Source organism: Uloborus diversus, chromosome 4 (assembly GCF_026930045.1).
Source record: "Uloborus diversus isolate 005 chromosome 4, Udiv.v.3.1, whole genome shotgun sequence".
In the NCBI taxonomy this organism is placed as follows: domain Eukaryota; kingdom Metazoa; phylum Arthropoda; class Arachnida; order Araneae; family Uloboridae; genus Uloborus; species Uloborus diversus.
In genome coordinates, this window is record NC_072734.1 from 15,706,804 (window position 1) to 15,726,875 (window position 20,072).

General features: G+C 30.8%; 1 protein-coding gene across 1 annotated transcript in view; it reads right to left on the bottom strand.

Moving 5' to 3' along the window:
* Window positions 1-1,330: 1,330 nt before the first annotated feature.
* Window positions 1,331-20,072, bottom strand: part of LOC129220035 (pre-mRNA-processing factor 17-like) — a 29,384-nt gene continuing 10,642 nt past the window's right edge. The window contains exons 6-13 of the mRNA XM_054854367.1: window positions 18,317-18,413; window positions 17,038-17,252; window positions 13,068-13,215; window positions 12,478-12,593; window positions 6,206-6,416; window positions 2,298-2,398; window positions 2,141-2,184; window positions 1,331-1,608 (exon numbers count right to left, since the gene is read on the bottom strand). Coding sequence (XP_054710342.1) covers window positions 1,431-1,608; window positions 2,141-2,184; window positions 2,298-2,398; window positions 6,206-6,416; window positions 12,478-12,593; window positions 13,068-13,215; window positions 17,038-17,252; window positions 18,317-18,413 — 1,110 coding nt within the window. The 3' untranslated portion in view covers window positions 1,331-1,430. The remainder of the gene's footprint in view (window positions 1,609-2,140; window positions 2,185-2,297; window positions 2,399-6,205; window positions 6,417-12,477; window positions 12,594-13,067; window positions 13,216-17,037; window positions 17,253-18,316; window positions 18,414-20,072) is intronic.

Here is a 20,072-nt window from a genome sequence, read left to right on the forward strand (position 1 = left end):
AAATCATTCAAAGAAACCACTGTAAAATGTTCAGCGAAATCAAAAATGGCATGTATCTAACCTGCCTGACTCTTAAAAAATCTGGCTCTTAATATGTATAGTCTGGAGCAAAGGAAAGTCAGAGGTGACATGATTCAGTTGTTTAAATTTATCAATATGAAAGATGTTAATAGGTTAATTTTTTTCATGGAAAGCAGGACAAGGGGTCACTGTTTTAAGTTATTCAAATCTCAAGCTTTTCTGGAAATTAGAAAAAATTACTACTATAGTAAGGGACTACTGGAAGAGGCTAAATGAGCAAAGAGGTGGATGGCTTTAAGAGGGCATTAATCTTTATTGGGGACTGAGAAAATGACTATTTAGCATTATGTATTGCATAACTAAGTCTAGACTAGTTAGACCCAGAGCCTGATGCTGATTGTCGCATTTATATTTGCATTGATGGCAAGATCTTTGTCGCAGACTTTTTGCGGACGTGATTGCAACACCCTAGCTGCCAGTCGCTTACTTGCAGGGGATATTTATGTAAAAAAAAAACTTTAATGCTTGTGAAATATGTTATGTACTGTATTCAAATTGTTAAAAATTCGGTATCGTAGATTATTTTTTATGCTATTAATATTTCAAACGCGAAACCATTAAGTAGTCTTTACCCAGCCTGGAATCGTGAAAAATATACAATACTTTGAGATCTCATAGCTTTTTTAAAAATTAACTTTCTTTTTCAATTTTAGGCCGCCACATCATAAAACTTGCTTTTTATGACTCACTTGTTATTCGGTTTGAAAATTTTAACAAAAAAAAAATTATGGTAGTGAAAACATTAAAAGTATGCATGTTGTTACACTGTTTAATTCACTATGTGCAGGATTATAGACAAAATAATGGTTATAAAAACTTATAACAAGCTCTTAAACAAAGTATCATAGTGCTTTAAAGACTAAAACACCAGTTTAGGAAAAAAAAAGAAAACTATTTTAAATTTATTAAAAGTTCTAAAATTTTTAGATTTTATGCAAAAAAAAAAAAGCTTTCTTTTGCAAAAAAAAAAAAAAATTGAAGCACTAATTCAAACTTTTAAAATATCTTATGTGACAACTAAAAAATTGAAACGGAGAAAAATTGTGAAAATTTAGACATAATTTATTGTTTACCTTCTTTCGTTTTTCTTTTTGCAATAACTTCAGAAGTTTTTTGTATTTTTTTTTTAATTGTAGAATAAAGTACTATCGCATTTTTCTTTAATTTAAAATTTTGAAGCTTACGACTTCTTACCTTAAGAATTCTAAATTCTGCACACCACTATCCCAAATTGTGCAGTTTTGAGAGAGTTGATTGTATTCACTGAAAGTGAGTACATAAAAAGGAAGCATTTTCTTAAAAAATATTTTTTTATTAACAATATGTACAGCTGCTTTCTTTAAAAAAAATTAATCCCACAATTTGAGGGTTCCATCCCATCCTGCAGAAACAATTTTGGAGGTTTCATGAGGATGCCAAATGACACTTGAACAAACGTTGTCATGGGCCTTGAACTTGCTAAACAGTTTGGTAGTCTTCCAATCCCAGACGTAAACTTTACCATCAGCATCTCCAGAAACTATGTAGCTAAAAATGAAGGGGAAGAAAATAGGAATCTGTTATGTTTTTTAAATACAGTCGAACTCGATTAAGCAAACTCTTCAAATCAATTCGCAAATACCGTAGTTTGCCTTATCGGAAAAATAGTAAAAACTAAACAGTAGGTCAATTGAAGTTCATCTTAGCTGTAGATTGCTTCAAGTGTGCTCCAATTAACAAGGTTCGACTGTGATAAAATTATTTTTAAAGAGAAAATTTTGTTTCAAAATAGCACAGCATGAAAATAGCTCATGCCAAAAAACAACTTATCAAAAGTGTTCTGAGAATGGTTTTGCATATGTTTCGTGCAGTAATATAAAAGGTGTAAATATTCCAAGGATGCAAAATGATAAAATATAATGTGTAGCAAAGAAGCATGCCTATTTCATGGATCAAATGAATGTTCAAAGTAAGTAAACAAAAATTTTTACACAGCAGCCTTCAATAATTTCTGCTTCCACTACTCTTAATATTCATTTTATTTTACCACAAAATTTATTATTATTATTTATATACTTACCTCATGTCTGGTGAGAAGTCCAAACCACAAGCGTATCCAGCAACCTAGTTTGAAAAAAAATCAATTTTAGAAAATGCTATAACGATAAAAGGAAGGTTTATTTTTTTATTTTTTACCAATTATGATCAACGTTTGTATATGTGGTTAAATCACTCACCATATGCCCAGTAAATGTTTTCTTTCGGTTTAGCTTGAATCTGTTCAGAGCAGAAAACACCATAATTTTGTTGTCCATAGACTGACATGCCAGCCATTTTCCTGTAAATTAATAATAATTATTGCATTCAAAGATTTTTTTTTTAATTTCAGTTTTCATGCCAGTTTATTTCTAATGCAAACTAATGAGACAGAAAAAATTGACATAGTAGAAAAATGTGCACAAACCCTATCATAGATTTTTAGTAAATTACCGCCCAATAGCAGGGCTAAAGCAGAAAAACATGAAATACACTGCCAGCTCAGTCATTTCCAGCCGAGGACTGCAGTTTCGTGCTTATTAGCACTTATCAGCCCGGCATAGGAAAGTGACTGAGCTGGAGATCTTAAGGAAGCCAAGAGTGCCAAACAAACTGGTAGCTAATATAGAATTAGTGTAGACCAGACGAGTGACTGAAGCAATGGTTCAGTTCAACTCGAGGATTGAAGGCAACGCACAGTATATTCGGTAAATTACCGGCCCAATAGCCAGGGCTAAAGCAGAAATACATGAAATACACCGCCAGCTCAGTCATTTCCAGCCGAGAACTGCAGTTTTGTGCTTATTAGCACTCATCAGCCCAGCATAGGAAAGTGACTGGAGTCCTCAGCTGGAAATGACTGAGTTGGCGGTGTATTTCATGTATTCCTATCATAAATTATTTTGCAATGTTCTGCAGCAGAGCCTGAGTTGATTGAAAATGTTCAGAAGGATATATGACACAAAAATGCAACTCATAAAAGTATTTTTTTTTAAATGTGTATCCAGAGAGCTTATTTCCCATGCAAAGTTACTTCTCTGAGTCATCTTGGTTTCATCTGAGATGAAGCTGACTGCTTTATTATGTAAGTTGCTCATTTTGACTCATTCTGCTTTGGGGTGCACAACAATAGATGGGGTGCCAACTAGTAAGCTCTGTCAGTACCTGACCCCTGTCATTACCATAGCTTAAATTGAATGTAAGCTGAGCTCCCATACTTTTCATTCTTACTTTTTTTTAAAAAAATGAATTTAGACTAGTTACATATAGAGCATATTCCGAAGGCTCCCCCAAAATTAGGTCCTGCTAATTGCATAATTGATATTTGCATTGAAGAATTGCAAAGTGACTGTTAATCTATTAGATTGTGTCATCTAGTGATTAGATCACACAATGGCACTCCAAATAGGCCATGTTAAGTATGATGTCATTTGACAGTCTGTTAAGGACAAAAACAGTAAGCTAATAGATTGGGAGAACTCAACTGTATAGGTGAATATCGAACATTTGCTCACGGAAAAAAATATTGTTTCCGTCCCCCCCCCCCCAATTAATTTTATTGAAGAAAGAGGAGTTGAACTTGGTTCAGCTATACTTTCTAATAATTCTATGTTGTATTGGGGAATAAACCAAAAGTAAGAAGCTTTATACTCTTTTGAAATGTTTTATTAGTTTTTATGAGCATTAATGAAAAAACATTCAGGCTAAAACTTTAATTAAAACAAGTAGAAAAATAATAACCGTCACTCAGGGTTCGTACTAAATTTCGGAAATAAAATGAAAGCGTAAAATGAGATTTTGAAGGTGTACTGATGGGGTGTCTCTTTTTATGATATCGCAGTTTTTTTTCCAACATATTTGACCCCCTTCCCCCTTTGTCACAAAGTGTCACACTTCACCTTACTACTCTTTTCAGCATATTGTTATAATAAGTATGTGATGTCACTTTTTGTCACCCTCTCTCTTCCTCTTGTCACAATTTCATGACCCGGTCTCCCCCTCAAGGCATGACATCACTTGTGGATGACCCTTTTTACAATTGCAACTTACAAAGCAATTATTTTTAACACAATCATTTAATATAGTACATCTACTTATGTACTTAAAATAATATAAGTTATTTTAAGAAATAATTATAACTTCTTTCTGTTGTATTATGGTTCTTTCTTTACTCTTTTCTATATTAGAAGATTGTAAGAAATATGTAAGATATGTAAGAAATTGAATGGAAGGATTCAGTTCAATTAACTCAATTTGAATGTGCGAAAAAAATAAACAAATAAAAAAACTGCTTTTACAAACTGAATAACATCATTCTTGGGCTAATTAAATCCTAAATACCTCTCTTTTAAAAATTAACTTTTTGCAGGTTGGTAGTTTCACTGAATTCTAATATTCTGTTGATATACTAGTTTTCGTCATAAGAAACTCCGTAGTACTTTTAAATGGCATATAATTTTTTAAGGTTTACTGATTCATCGAACGAATAGTGTTGTGCATCCTTTTAAAATAAAATGTAATATTGAAAATAATATTCGAACGTTCTTGAAGAATGCATTTTAATTCCAGATATCACCGCATATTTTTGAATTTCTAAATGATCATTCTTGCATTTACTGAAATATATGGCAGCAGTACTTATTGTCACTGTATCATGTAACATCTTCAAATGTTTTCCAACGAGCAGCCGTTACTTCATTTTAATAATGTCCAGCTCAATTATTCATTTGAGGACTGCAGTTTCGTGCTTTTTAGCACTCATCAGCCAGGAATAGGAATCACATGAGCTGGAGGCGAAAAACCTCTCAAGGGAGCCAAAACAAGCTGGTAGCTAATGCAGAATTAGCAAACCAGATAATAGGTTTTAACTTAAGAGGTTTTTCGCCTCCAGACCATGTGATTCCTATTCCGGGCTGATGAGTGCTAAAAAGCACGAAACTGCAGTCCTTGGATGGAATAACTGAGCTGGTGGTGTATTTTAAGTATTTCTGCCTTAGCCCCTGGCTTAGGGAGGTAACTTACTACAAAATATCTACTTATGTATTTTTAAATATTTAAGTGACAATTAGACAACCTGACTTTTGCTGCTGAGAGTGTGGTGGAGGAAAAAACAATCACAAAACTTGAAATAACAGACAAGCACCATTTAAACATGTTTTACTTCACTTGTGAAATGTCTTAGTCATCTAATAATATTTTCACCTTCAACTTTTATGACTTTTATGATAAATTTGTAAATCAAATCTTTATGAAAAAAATAAATATTCGAAACTACTACATTAAAATTGCCTTTATACCTTCGCCATTATGACGAAGTAAAGCTGTCAATCGAAGGATTTTAAGTCACTGTCATAGAGGAAAATTATGTAGTCAAACTAAAAAAGAAGGAATTTTGAAGGAATTAAAATCAAAATGAAGGAGTTTGAAAGGCCCTTCAAAAAAAAAAAAAAAACCTAAATGAAGGAGTATTGAAGGAGCTTACAAACCCTGTCACTATTTTTTAATTTTCACTTTTTTATTCATTCATTTATTTTTATATTTATTTGTTTAATATTATTATTATTGTTTTACTTCTGAAATATTTTCCCTTTCTTTTAAATTATTGAGGATGAAAAAAAGTTTGAAACTAAAAAGTGAAAAAGAGATCAATAAAAATTTTCAAAGATGTTTTAAAAAATGTAGTTAACATGTTTTGTAGCAGCGGGTATGAAAATATGCATTATAAAAACAAATGGTTTAACCAACCTATTGTTCAATAAAAAATCTAAACTACTTTAATTTAAAAAAATAAAACAATAACACTTGCTTTTACTGTCTATCTTTTTGCTTTAACTGTTGATTTTTTCTTTCTTTTTTGCTTTTATAAACAAAGCTTTGAAACTGAACTTTTTTTAAAAAGTAGGCTCAATTCTAAAAAAATTTAAATACTATGGCAGAGCAAACTTTTCTTGTAGTAGGAGGAAGCATGAAAACATGCATGACAAAAAAAAAGAGAAAACAATGAGGTAGAATGTTCAACTACAGAAAACAAATCGCTTGAAAACTAACACTAAATTTAAATTTTAAATAAATGAGAATATAAATTCAAAAGGAACAAAATATAGCAAACCATTCGGAGATAAAGTCACTGCAGGCATTGAGTGCATAGATGGATCAGCAATATACTTCATATCAACTGGGATGTCCCACTCCCAAACTCTGAGACTTTTGTCATCAGAAGTAGACACAAAACGACGATTTTCGTCCACAAAAGTAATTGTATTTACAGCACCCAAATGGCGGTCATACTCTTGAACGATTTCATTTGAGTTTATGTCCCACTGAAAACATTAAAATAATAACAATTATTACAAAAATCAAACAGTTGCATATTCTGAAGCTGGAAAGGATAAACAATATTAAAAATGAAAAAAATGCCTACATGTGTTTCAGGATTACAAGGAACCTCTTTTTTTAAATGCAAAAAGATGTGATTTTACAGATGTAAAGACAACAAGCCTGTTGTGGACAATAAACAGGGTTGGTTTTCTGCCGGCAGAAACTGGTTTTTGCCCTGCCAGTGCAGAAACTGGTTATAACCGGCAAAAACTAAAAAGTGTCGTTAATAATTCAAGTAATTACTAAATGACATTAGTTTAAGTAAACTAAAAAGAGAAACTTCATTTCATCATTGTAGAAAATAAAATCCATTGCTAGTGCCTTTGATTTAGTTCAGAAAGGTAATTTTTCAAATGAGGATGCTCGTAATATCTGGATTATTCTAACAAAGGATGAAAATCTAATGGTTGCTTTGGAAAGAGGAACAACATACTGATTGTAATTTGCTCGCTTACATGCTTTGTCTAAATTGCTTGGGATTGAAATTATCATGTGCTTCAAGAAGAAAGTGAAAGAATTTTACTTGCCAATTTTAATCTAGATTTTTTACCTAATATCACAGCTTTGCAAAACAAATTTCTCCCATTTCGCAAAACCCAGTCAAGTTTTTATGCCTACTCCAGTTACTACACAGTGGACTAGTTTAAAAAATATATACAACTGATGAAAGTTTCATGAATATTACTTTTTCCTTGATGCATTGCCTGCTAGCTCTTCTGTTGCAAGAATACTCTAAATTTCTTATTTGTGCATATTAAATTGAGAAACTTTAAATTTTTGAAACCACCTTTTCTAAGATAAAACTGCAGAGTCCAAACAATACAACATTTTATTTTCAATTGTGATAATATTGTAATTAAATTGTATGTTGGTTAACACTTAATTATGATTTCCATGCATTTTCTAGTGTGTGTCAATTACTTTTCTGTCATTTTGTGAGTTTCTGCCGCAAATGTGGCAGAAAGTGGTTTTATCCATGCCGACTTTAACCGCTTTCTACCAGTGGTTTTAACCGCTTCAGCAGAAACTTGCCAGCCCTGACCCTAAAGCACATGCATGCATACTTGCCAAACTTTGAAGAAAAAAAAAACAGGAGATTCCACTAAAGGTATATAGGTGCTTCACTAGCAATGTATTTCACAACAAAATTATGAAATTATGCTTTTAAATAATATAAATACTAAATTTAAAGAGAACTGGGGATTTTTCGCAGATCTAAGCTGATTGGTAGCAGCAAAAATAAAAAATACTGCAAAGGAAAAACCATAACGAGTGAATTTGCTTAAAGTTTCTTACATTCCCCAGTTTCAACCAAAAAAGTCGCTACGAATATTTAATTACTAAAATCCAAAAAAAAAATAAATAAATAAATAAATAAATAAATAAAATAAAATATAAAATAAGAAGGTATAGGGTAGCATACATGTTAAAATACCTTCAAACTTTTAAAATAATTGAAATATTTTCAAGATGCAAAAATTTTGAAATCTGCTGCAATTTTCAGTAAAGCACGTGCTTCGTTGAACATGCAATGTGGAAAGCTTCAAAAATAAATTTTACGAAATGAGTTATTAATTGGAAAAATTCTTTTCCCCTGACATTAGGGGGATGACTAGAAAAGACCGCCATTTATTGGAAAGAAAGTGAAACTTTTGATGATCAATTGAAAAAACGGGAGAAAATGATAAAAAAAACGGGAAATCGGGAGATAGAAGCAAAAAACGGGAGTCTCCCGTTAAAAACAGTAGAGTTGGCAAATATGTGTATGCAAGTTTTTGAGCATCTTGAGCTTTTTGACTTGGGCTTGTCATTTATAATTTTCAGCAAAAAGGCAGTTTTATATTTCTCAATGTATTGCGGCATGTAAAAGATCCTTTGGGGTATTTGCTTGGCTTCAAATACCCTCGGCAATCCCTACTGCAGTTAGCAGTTTTGCATTGAAGAGAGCCCAGGTGGGTCATTCCATATCAAATCGACCAATAAAAAATAAATTTTGAAGGTCAATGTTTTGGATTATTATGATTTTTTGTCTGTTTGTTCAACAATTCTTTGCAAAGTTATACATTTTTTAAATTTTGGAGGAATCCGAAATTTTGCATTGATTAAAATCTTAAAAGGGCTATTATTAGAGTACTATTTGACTTAGAAGTCTACAATTGGTGCTGTTTTGTTTAGTCTTTTATCAGGTTTTCAAAAATATATAACAAAGCCCAGATGCTAAAAAAATATTTTTTAAATTTTTTTATTAAAAAAGTTTTTTTAATTTGTAAAAATTCAAAATCGAAATTTTTAATTTTCTTGAAAAAAATATATGTTACTTAGCCTTTTGTTAGCAACATTCATTCAAAATTTCAAGATGGCATTCTTTTGGTATCATGCAGAAAAAAAAATCCTCTTTCAACAGTGCTTTAATGGGTTATTTCCATGTCAAATCAACCAATAAAAAATAAATTTTTAAGGTCAATGTTTTAGAATGTAATGATTTTTTATCTGTCTATGATACACACCTCCATGATGACAAATCTGAAGTTTTAAATTATTTCAACAATTCTTTCCAAAGTTATAAATTTTTTTAACTCTGGAAGCATTTTAAATTTTACATTGTTTAGTAATCTTTAAAAGGCTATTATCTATACTAACTAATTGACTTAAAAGGTTAAAACTTGTGCTGTTTTGTTCAGTATTTTAGGAGGTTTAAAAAAATATATAACAAAACAGCTACAAAAAAAATTATTTATTTAAAAAAAAATATTTTGTAAAAATTAAAAATCAAAATTTTTAATTTTCTTGAAAAAGAAAAAAAAACAGGGTACTTAGTTTTCTTTAAGCAACATAAATTTAAAATTTCATGATGGAATTTTTGTGGTATCATGGAGAAAAAAAAATTTCTCTTTCAAACAGTTGCTTTAATTTTATTTGTAAAAAACATTTGTTCTAATGAAAAGTTGTTAAGGTTTAAACCGGGACTATTGCGTAGAAAAACAAGTACTTGGCAGCATTGCAAACATATCAACAAGTTCAAACAATTTTTTCGGTGAAAAAATATTTATTATTGAATAAAAAATCTAAATTTTATTTAAATTTGAAAACTTCAATTTAAAAGTTACTGAAGCTTTTTTAGCCATATTTTAAAAGCAAATTTAAGTTTAATTTATATATAATTTAATTGCTACAACATAAAATTTAATATTTTTTTAAGCCCATTAAGAAGCAGTTTGAGATGTGTGTAACTCACTTTGCTACTGTAGAACTCGATTTGTAGGTCCTATAGTATAGATGTACTTTCTTCTTATGTAAGATTTCAATTACTTTTGTCATCTCCTCTTTTGAGACTTGGTATGTTCTGCTTGTAGCAGTGACAGGATGTAATTTGCACAGAACAAAATTTTTAGGAATGGTCAAAATGTCTGGTTTTCTTGGATAAATGAATGACGATGATGGTCCCCTAGGATGAAGGAAAGAAACCTGGATTTCTTCTTCTACCTGGTCTTTTGAAATTACATATCCTATCCACCATTTGCTGTCACAGGCACAAGCAATATAGCCCACAATTTCTTCAAACTGTACATCCCCATTATGAGGGCTCATGAACTCGGGATCCTCTGTACTAGAGCCTGGTTTTGGATCTTTGCTGAACTCATTCATAACATCATCAGTTTCAGGAACTGAAGAACGTTTTTGTTTACTTAATTGTATGCAACAAGCAGTACAAATTTTCATTCCTTCTTCAATGGCATATGTTAGTGTTGTCATCCACAAGCTTGCAGTTCTTAGATCTTTTTTCACCCAATGTCCTTCCTTTTTAAATGGATTGCAGCAAAATATGCTCCATTGTTTATCCATTTTCAACTGAAAGTTGGCTCTTAACAAAAATATGCATAAATTTAACATTAAAATAAGAATAAAACTCGGAAAAAAAATTCTCAAAGAAAGCAAGCAGTAAAATTTAGAATGTGCACTGTCCAAGAACATACAAAGTTCTGAAGATTTCAATGCCTCTGTAGTGGGAGAAAGCAGACGGATTTCATATTACACCAGGAGAAAGCCTAAGGGTTCGTTACAGCAGGCAGCTGATGAGTGGAAGTGGCTACTTAGGGGATGGGTAGCAGGTATGTAGGTGCTGAAGCATGACTCATGATGGTCAAGACCTTCTACTGTATCAACCCATGAACATAGGATTGAAAAAATGTTGATTGGAGACCTTTGCTTTGCTGAATTATTTCAACACTTTCGATTACGGACCATTTGCCATCGATAAGTAGACTAATATATTTTCAATTAATAAATTTTAATTTTTGGCTATTTTAAAAAACCTGCATATATATATATATATATATATATATATATATATATATATATATATATATATATATATATATATATATATATATATATATATATATATATATATATTTAAAGGAATCAAGCCAAGGGTGCCAATAACACCTCCTCAAATACTGCACAGCCCCCCCCCACAGGGATGAAACCTCTTTACAGAGAAAAATGCCCCTTAAATATCCCCTTAAATATCTTAATGGCACAGTCTTTGCCATCCTTCCACCCCCTTTGGATGATCCAGCTGATCAAGCAGTATGAATTGTTACATGAATAAAGATGTTGAAAGAGGAAATATTTTTTTTTTCTTATGATACCACAATAATGCCATTATGAAATTTTGCATAAATGTTGCTAAAGTAAGACTTAATAACATAAATTTTTTTCAAAAAAATTAAAAGTTTCGATTTTGAGTTTTTTCAAATTAAAAAAATTTTTTTTCAAAAAAATGTTTAAAAAAAGAAAAAGGTAGAACTAGGTCATGTCATATATTTTATAAAACCTTATTAAATACAGAACAAAACACTACCAGTTTTAACTCTTTGAGTCAAATAGTTTTTCAATTACGGCCATTTAAAGAAAACGTGTCAGGAAAAATTTTTAACTTCGTCAAAACTTTAAAATATTATAATTCGAAAACAAATGAGTGAAAAAATCCAAAACTTTGTATATTTTCTCTGTTGTGGTAATACTCCATTGGAACAAAAAATGAGCAAAATCTAAAGACATGACGTTTTGACCATTGGTTGATTTGATATGGAATTACCCAGGTGCGTCCATCGGGTGGAAACTGGGTGTCGCAATCGTCTGTGCCATTGACATTCGCACCTCACATTAAAGACTTGATGCCATATCAGGAAATCGCACTAGGTCTGAAAAGGCTAACTAGCCTAACGTAATTAGAAAAAATATATATATTTCTCAATACGGGAGAAAACATTTTAAGACAAAATACAAGTAAAATAGTTTGAAACAATCTATAAATTTAAAAAAAAAAGATTGGAATCTTTTTTTGATGCATGTAATTATTTGATATATAAAGAAGTCTTAAAAGATTTATAAACTACATTTTGCATTTTATCTTTATTTATTTATTTAGTTTTTTGAAAAATAAACATGTTTTACAAGAGCTTTTTTAATCCACTTACTTAAATCCCCACCATCTATTTTTTTTTTTAAATCTCAGTTTAGGAATATGATTAAAAATTTAAAGAACAAGCTTATTATTCACTCTCTACAAGAGTTAAGTGAAAATGTAAACTAAAATATTCGACTTTTTTTTCATACAGAAATACAGACACTTCCCTTTATAAATTTTCCAACTGAAATGTAGGAAGTGACAGTTGACATCCGAAAAGACCATGGAACATATTGATATTTCAGTTTTAACTATTAAGCCAGAGATTGTGTGCAAAGATTTTAACAACGTACTAAACAGAAAAAGAAAAGAAATACATTTCAATAAAAATAGAACTTAAAAAGTCATCCTTGAAAATAAATAAATAGAATCGATTAGTTTACCAATTGCGATCAGCACTGAACATATACTAATTAAGTGGAACAGATAATAAATTTTGACAAATGTTAAGAATATAATGTGAGGAAAAACATGTGAACTCAAATTTAATAAAAATTGTTCTTATAAAAAATCTCATTAAAAATACTTACACAAACAATTTTCTTGTCAGAAGTGCCTGCTACAAATAAGTGTTGCTTGTCATCATCTGGGTTGAATTTCACACAGTAAGCAATTTTTCTGTTTGAAAATTGGCCAAGGCACTTTCCTATGAATAAAAATTTTATGAACACAAAAGACCTTAATTTTAACATAACTTTTTTTAATTTAAAAGCATTATTTAAGAAAGTATTACTTGAAATTTAAAACTGTAACTGCTTTTTTTTCAACATAATCTAAAACATATAGTAAATAAAAATTTCAATTTTTTCATAATATTAAAAATAAACAAGTGTTTTATTCATTCATCTGCACTATTTTACTACAAATTCAACTTGTTGTGCTGATGATAACATAAACATACGATCAACTTGATTCAAATGACCATTTAATAAATACACTAAATAAAGTATTTACTAAAATACTAAAAGGCATCAAAATAATTTGAATACAAAATGTGAACAAGCATCAGAAAAAAAAAAGAGAAAAGGAAAACCAAGGACAGAGCAGTTGAATCAATAAAAATAAAAGAAGAAGAAAAAAAAATAACAAGTTACCATAGATGCAAAAAGATATTACATACCTGTTTCAGTATCCCAAAGTTTTACATATCTGTCATAGCCAGCAGATAAAAATTGTGTTCCCGCGTTGTTGAAACATATGTCTCGAACAGCTTGTTTATGTCCAATGTAAGTTCGTATACAACGTCTTTCATTATAGAATTCCCACAGCTACAACAGTTGAAAAGTAATAAATCATGAATGTACAATTCCTTTTAAAGTTTTTTTTATTTTAACTACAGACTTATCACACTGAAATATGCACTCAATTCTCCCAGCACCATGTACAGAATCATATTTTCTGAATTTACCAGTTTTTTTTTCATGAATTTGTTGACGTATTTTGTAAAGCTAAGAGCATTTTATTTGAAAAACCATTATTTTTATATAAAAGAAAATTTCACTGATACAATTAAATTAGTCAGTTAAAACAAATTTTAATAAAGTATATGTTCAAGGTTATGTATGTATATGTTAAGGTTAAGGAATATGTTTCATGCATCATTTATATATATGTTATAAATAATGTAATTTTGTTTAACCTTTTACAGACCACCTCCAAAGGCACATATTATGTGTCTCATAAGTTTAAGTTCACTTCATAAACTATTTAAAACATATAATTTGTAAACTGTTTATAAACTATTTTTTTATCCTGTTATTTACCCTCCCCGTAGAGCTCAGTTTTTATACTTTCCAATCCTGAAATATGGGTCAATTTTAATAGATAAAAATCTTCTGTGCAGATGTTTGTCACCATAAGGAATTTGAATGGCTGGACCGATTTTGGTCCAATTTTTTGTGTGCAATTAAGTTGTGGCAAGCATGGTTTTGAAGCGTGATGGATCGAATCGGAAACGTTTTTGTTAATTAATTAATTAATTTAAACATTGGATGGTTATATCTCCCAAATGATTAATATTTATTTTCACCTATTGTTGAGTGAGAACTGAAATAAATATTTAACCTGTTGCCAAAGGACAATAAGAAAGCCAGTTCTGCTTTTTGTAAGGAAATTTCCTACTGTGAAACGTCAATTCAGAGTAGATAAAACGTAGAGAGTGTGAAGCCTTCATTTCTTGAAAGCAACGATTTTAGGTCCCGTGATATATTTTAAAGTAAAGTACTGGAAGGTTCACGCAAAACGTGTGTTCTGTCATCGTAGTTGAACCATGTGACCGGATCAGTGCTTTAGGTTTCGTAACCAAATGATCAGAAAGTACCGTATCTAGCAACATTTGTTTCTCGGCTCAAATCCATCTGAGTTTTGGCACCAATGTCAAGAACTTGTTTTTACCTTTATCATATTTTTTAACAATATCCTTTTGATTGTTTTATTCTTTTTCATGTGGGGAATGTTACAGAGGGATTTCTTGTTTGTTCTATATGGGTAGTTTTTTACACTTAATATCCGAGGACACTTTTTATCCTTTGTGTATGACTGAAGGAACAAACCATCAAGTACGGGGGGAAAAAAGTTAATAAAACAACTGCTCAGTAGGCGTTAAATAAATCAAGTTGTAATAAATATACGCCTTCTGACACCAAGCAGCTTAAAACATTTTCTTTTTACTAATTTTTTCCAACAAAACGGCTCAAACACTTGATAGTTTATTGAAATTTTTTAACCTTATCAATTTACAAAGTTTGAACAGAACAACGTCTGTCAGGTCCTCTAGTTTTTTAATATTTTCTTAATATACATAATTTGCAATTTACATCTTTGTCAGTTCTTTTAAAATAATACAAGAATTTTATTAGATTTTACGTTTACAAAAAATACATAATATGGTGCCCACTATTTCAGCGGTCGGCAGAGGTGGCGAGTGGGGCTTATAAGTGAGGGGGCTAAATTATTTTTAGAAAGTTGAAGACTATTTCAGACTATCTTGAGTGACTAGGGAAGTGGGAGGGGCTTCTGATGTTTTCGCGCGAAAATGTTTTAAAAACGCTGTTTTAGTAGAGTTTTGTCAATGTTTGAGGAATGGAAAGAAGTTTCCAGGATTGTCCTTATATTGTTTTTTTTTAAATAAATAAAGTCTAATTAATAATAATAGTAATAAACCAGAAGGTGTTTGGACTGTCTTTGGAAAAAATCTCAAACTGATATCTTAAAGACGCAAATTCAAGCCATCTTTATCAAACTTAGAGAGAGGGGCTTAGGTTCTCTCCAAGAAATTTTGCAAAGTTTAAAACATTTTTTAAACGGCTTTTAAAACATTATTTCAGACTTCTCTTTTGTTGACGTAGGAGGAACGAAAAGGTTCGGAGGTTCTCCCAATTTTTTTTTTGAAATTCTAAGAACTCAGTCTTGAACTTCCTTTGGGGATTTCAGAAAAAGATCTCTGGATTTTTTTTCTAAATTAGAGTCTTAAAAATGCAGTTTTACACTCTCTAGGGGAATTCTCTTCCTGATTTTCTCCTCTCAAACTAGAGTCTTTATAATGCAAATTTATGTCATCTTTGAATTTAGAGAAAGGAGAGAATGCGTTCGGGGACTTTTTTCAAATTTTTTTCAAAATTTAAGTTTTAAAACTGAAATTTTAAGCAGTATATGGTGATGTTAATGTTCGGGTAATCTTACCCAGAATGTTTTGAAATTGAAATCTTAACATTGAGGCAATCTTTGAAGATAAAAAAAGTGCAGGGGCAGTCCCCCCTCTCCCCCTGAATGGCCGCCACTGGCGGTCAGGTTTTATAAATTAAAAAAATTGTGCAATTGTGCGATATTTTTATTTTCAGACAAATATAATTCTTAACTGTTTATCTCAAAAAAAAAAAAAAAAAAAAAAAAACAGAAATTTTTTAATAAAACAGAAAAATGAGAGAAAAATATCAGTTTACTTTTTTAGAATATACACATAAATGTGAAAAAAAAAATTCAACCATTTTTTATCTGTACGCTGCAAGTCCATATCGATCAGAAATGCTTATTGCATGAAAAACAAGAGCATTAAAGCAAGGCTAAGAAAGACGAACTTACAAATGCCCAGGAAAATAAAATCTAGCAAGAGAACAGAAATTCCTGAACCCTCCAGTGCCATCTAGCAGCGAAAATGAGCATCAAATGGTGTTTTTAACTTACACTGGGAAATAGCGAGATCTGTAAAGATCTCTATTATTATTATCGAGATCTGTAAAGATCTCGATAAGATAAGGTGGAAAAATTCTTCGCCTGCGGTTTTCACGTGACTCAAAGCAAGGGAACAAAACTGATTCCCCGCTAAAATCGTGGGAGCCATACGAGGAGGGTTAATCATTAGAATTATAATATTATCTAAAGAAAAAAGTTTTTCCTAAGAACGTGTATTGTAATCAGGACCTGATTCATAAATTTTTGAAAAAATAAGTCTGCCACTTTTGTAAGACCCTTGGAATTGTACGATTGAATTTACTTAAGTACAATATCACCTAAAATATGATTTAAAATACATTTCAAATTATGTTACATTCTACTTTAAACCATACAAATCCAGTTTATGTATGTTAAAAAATAAATAAAATTCTTGTTTTCATGATTTCAGTTGGACAAATTATTTTAGATAGCAAATGATTTTTATAGAAAAGATTAAGATTCATTAAATACAAATCTAATTAAAACATTAGAGCAAATCATTTTAGCTATGGAAAAATTCCAGAATTTTGTATTATCACAAACAAACAAAACTTTTTTGCTACAATACAATTGAATTGATTTCCTTTGAAACTAAAACACAAAATAATTTATAAAAAGAATGATTGCTTGAACACAAAGTGTTTTTTTGGTTTCCTAAACTCTTACAAACAAAAGCGAGAGTTTGTTCAACAAAATCTGAGAGATTAATGAGGAATTCAAAAAAAAAAATTAATATAAAAGTTTTAATTTAATGATATAAATTCAACACATCAAAATTATTAAACCATTGAAGTAGAATTTAAAATTAGATAATATTTTTTATGCAGTTAACACAATGAACTTTTTTGCATAACAGATTCTCAAAAATGAAACGTTACCTTTATTCTGCAGTCCATTCCACAAGAAAGCAACAAGTGTGCATATTTTGGGAAAAATTTGATAGTGGATATGCTCTTTGTATGACCTGTCCATGTGTGTAACAACTTTTTGGGAATGAAACATTTCTCTGGTGGTTCATCAGATTTCAAGTTCACACCAACATCTTGAGGAACATGTAAGAAGGATCGGCCTTGATAGTCATAAGCATCTTTGACTGAAAATGAATTAATGTTTAATAAATTAAAGACTTTTACTTAACAAATAACGACACGTATGAATAACAATGTTAAATGAAACTTGACTTTTTATTTATATTTTTTTTATACATACATTCCCAATGGTCTTATTTTCAGGAACATTTAAGCATCTTAGGAAATAAGATGCAGTTATTCTATTTCTGTTTTCCCACTTATTAATCACAAGGTTAACTCTTTATCATCATATCCGTTAATATATACAGTAGAACCTCCATTCAGGGACACCTCCGAATAAGAGACACCTCTATTTAAGGGACATTTTTTCTGGTCCCAGTCCCTTTGAATAGGGACTTCCATGTAATTGACTCTAATTAAGGGACAGTCACAGAGAAAAATGCAAGAAATAATGTATAAGCACATAAGAAATTACTGATTTAGTGAATTTACTGGAATTCAAGTTTCACTTTTCCTCTAAAAATTAATTGAGGTAGGTTTGACTTAAACATATGTGAAGAAAACAAGTAATGTATTGTAAAAAAAAAAAAACCTTGCTGAAATTAACATGCATCAGTTGCCCTCTCAACAATTTATTCAAGTAGGTTCAGGGTCGAAGAAGAGTGCACAGCAACTAATTAGCTTTGCTTATAAAACTTTAAAAATTTGAACATAGATTGTAATTCACATAATATTACATTGTAAATTACATAACATAAAGCAAATACATGTAACAAATTATTTCAAAATTATTTCTGTATGCTACAAAACTTTGATACTACAAAAAACTTTATTAAATTTTAATTAATAAAATAATCTAAACTTAGAAATTGGAATAATTATGAATTTTATTTAACATAATGAGACATTTTCAGAATTTAATCTTAAGTGTTAATAATTAATGTTTATTGTGATATTATACTACTAAGTACACAGCACGCATGAATTCATCCACCTCCGAATAAGGGACACCTCTATTTAAGGGACAAAATATCTGGTCCCCTTAGTGTCCCTTATTGGGAGGTTCTACTGTATTTGCTACGTATTCATGTACTACTCATATGTTATAAAATAAATAGGAGCTTACTATGAAGAATTGACTTCTCATCCATAGACTTATCCTCAGTGACCTTGCCTCGCTTTTGACGTTTAGCTAATATTTCTTCAAGTTCCACCATTTCTTCCTAAAAGAAAGACACAAAGCATTCATTTAATAGGTATTTAATGAAGCATTAGTTATTCAAAATAAAATTTCTATATTAAAGAAAAAACGGGCCGTGGTAGCCCGATCGGTAGAGTGTCTGATTCGGGGTTGGAGGGTCCTGAGTTCGAACCTCGATGGTCGAAGACCCACCGTCGTCATTAATGGGGACTGGGCGACGTTAAATATGCTCGTGGTCTCAATGTCCTCCAAGTGAAACGATACCTCTGGGGGTGCTAGCACCAGGTAGCTATTAGCTCCTGGACTAGTTCTAAATTCTCATTAACTGTTTGATCCGGTGATGGTGCTGCCATCTATCGGTATATAAAATAATGGAGGCAAGGCACTTAGTATGCAGTCCTCGGCATAAACAAAGTTGTAGTCAGTTGTGACTCTGAATAGGAATAGGAATAGGTAAAGAAAAAACAATAATAAAATGAATTTAAAGTCAGAGAGAGAGAGAGGGGGAGAGAGATTATCAACTTCAATAAGTTCAGTTACATTAATTGCAGCAAACACTTTTCTTTTGTCAAGTTCTATAACTTTTCTGGGTAAATTTGTTTAATATAGTAGTGCAATTTTTCCTGCTACAGTAATCGTACCAGAACCAGGGCCAAATAGAAAGAGGTATCATAGCAATTATGACATTAAATGCTAACAAAAGGATGCATTTAATATAAAAGTTTCTTTTTAAAATACAGTGTGTTTGTCAGTTCTTACACTAATAAAGACATTTATTTTAAAAAACGAAGAGTTTAATTTTGCTCCCTATCTCCATCTTTTCTCCATTGGTGCAGTAAAACCTTGTCTATCCAGTTGATGTTTATCTGGATCAAATTTGTGGGTTTTAAAAAAGTTATGCTAACATTGATAATTTTAAAATTTGATAGCAAGTGTAAATATTAGTACTTTCTTTATTTGCTTTTCATTTTTATCTATTAAAGATAAAGCACTTTTGTGACCATGCGTTAATCAATCGCCTCACGTGTTTTAACCAGAACACTCAACCAACTCACTCAGTGTTGCCAGATGGTCAAATCCAGATTTCCCCAATTCCCTTCCGACTTTTCCCCAAAAAGCGATGTTTTCCATCAAAATTCCCCAAATTCAAAAATTATTTTTCCACTAATATTTTCATAAAATGAATCGACTTCTCTGATATTTTTATCTCTTGAAAATATATTTTTCTCCCCAAATAGCCAAATTTTCTTATAAAATTCCCCAACTTTTTTTTTTCTTCCTATTTTCACGTTTTTTTTTTTTTTTTTTTTGTCTTTATCTTTTTTTATCTTTACAAATAATAAAGCTGAAAGTCTCTCTGTCCGGATCTCTCTCCCTGTCAGGATCTCTGTGACGCGCAGAGCACCAAGACTGTTCGACTCATTTTCATGAAATTTGGAAAAGAATTAGTTTCTGGAATGGTGGTGTGCACCTTTAAGCGATTTTTCGAAAATTCGATTTTGTTCTTTTTCTATTCCAATTTTAAGAACATTTTCCCGAGCAAAATTATCATAAGATGGACGACTAAATTACCAAGTTATCATAATGCGGAACCGTGACGTGGGCAAACCAATTGGCGAGAAATTTATCATGCATTATTTGTAAATATACAGGGGAACCGAAATACCTTTTAATTTTCTAC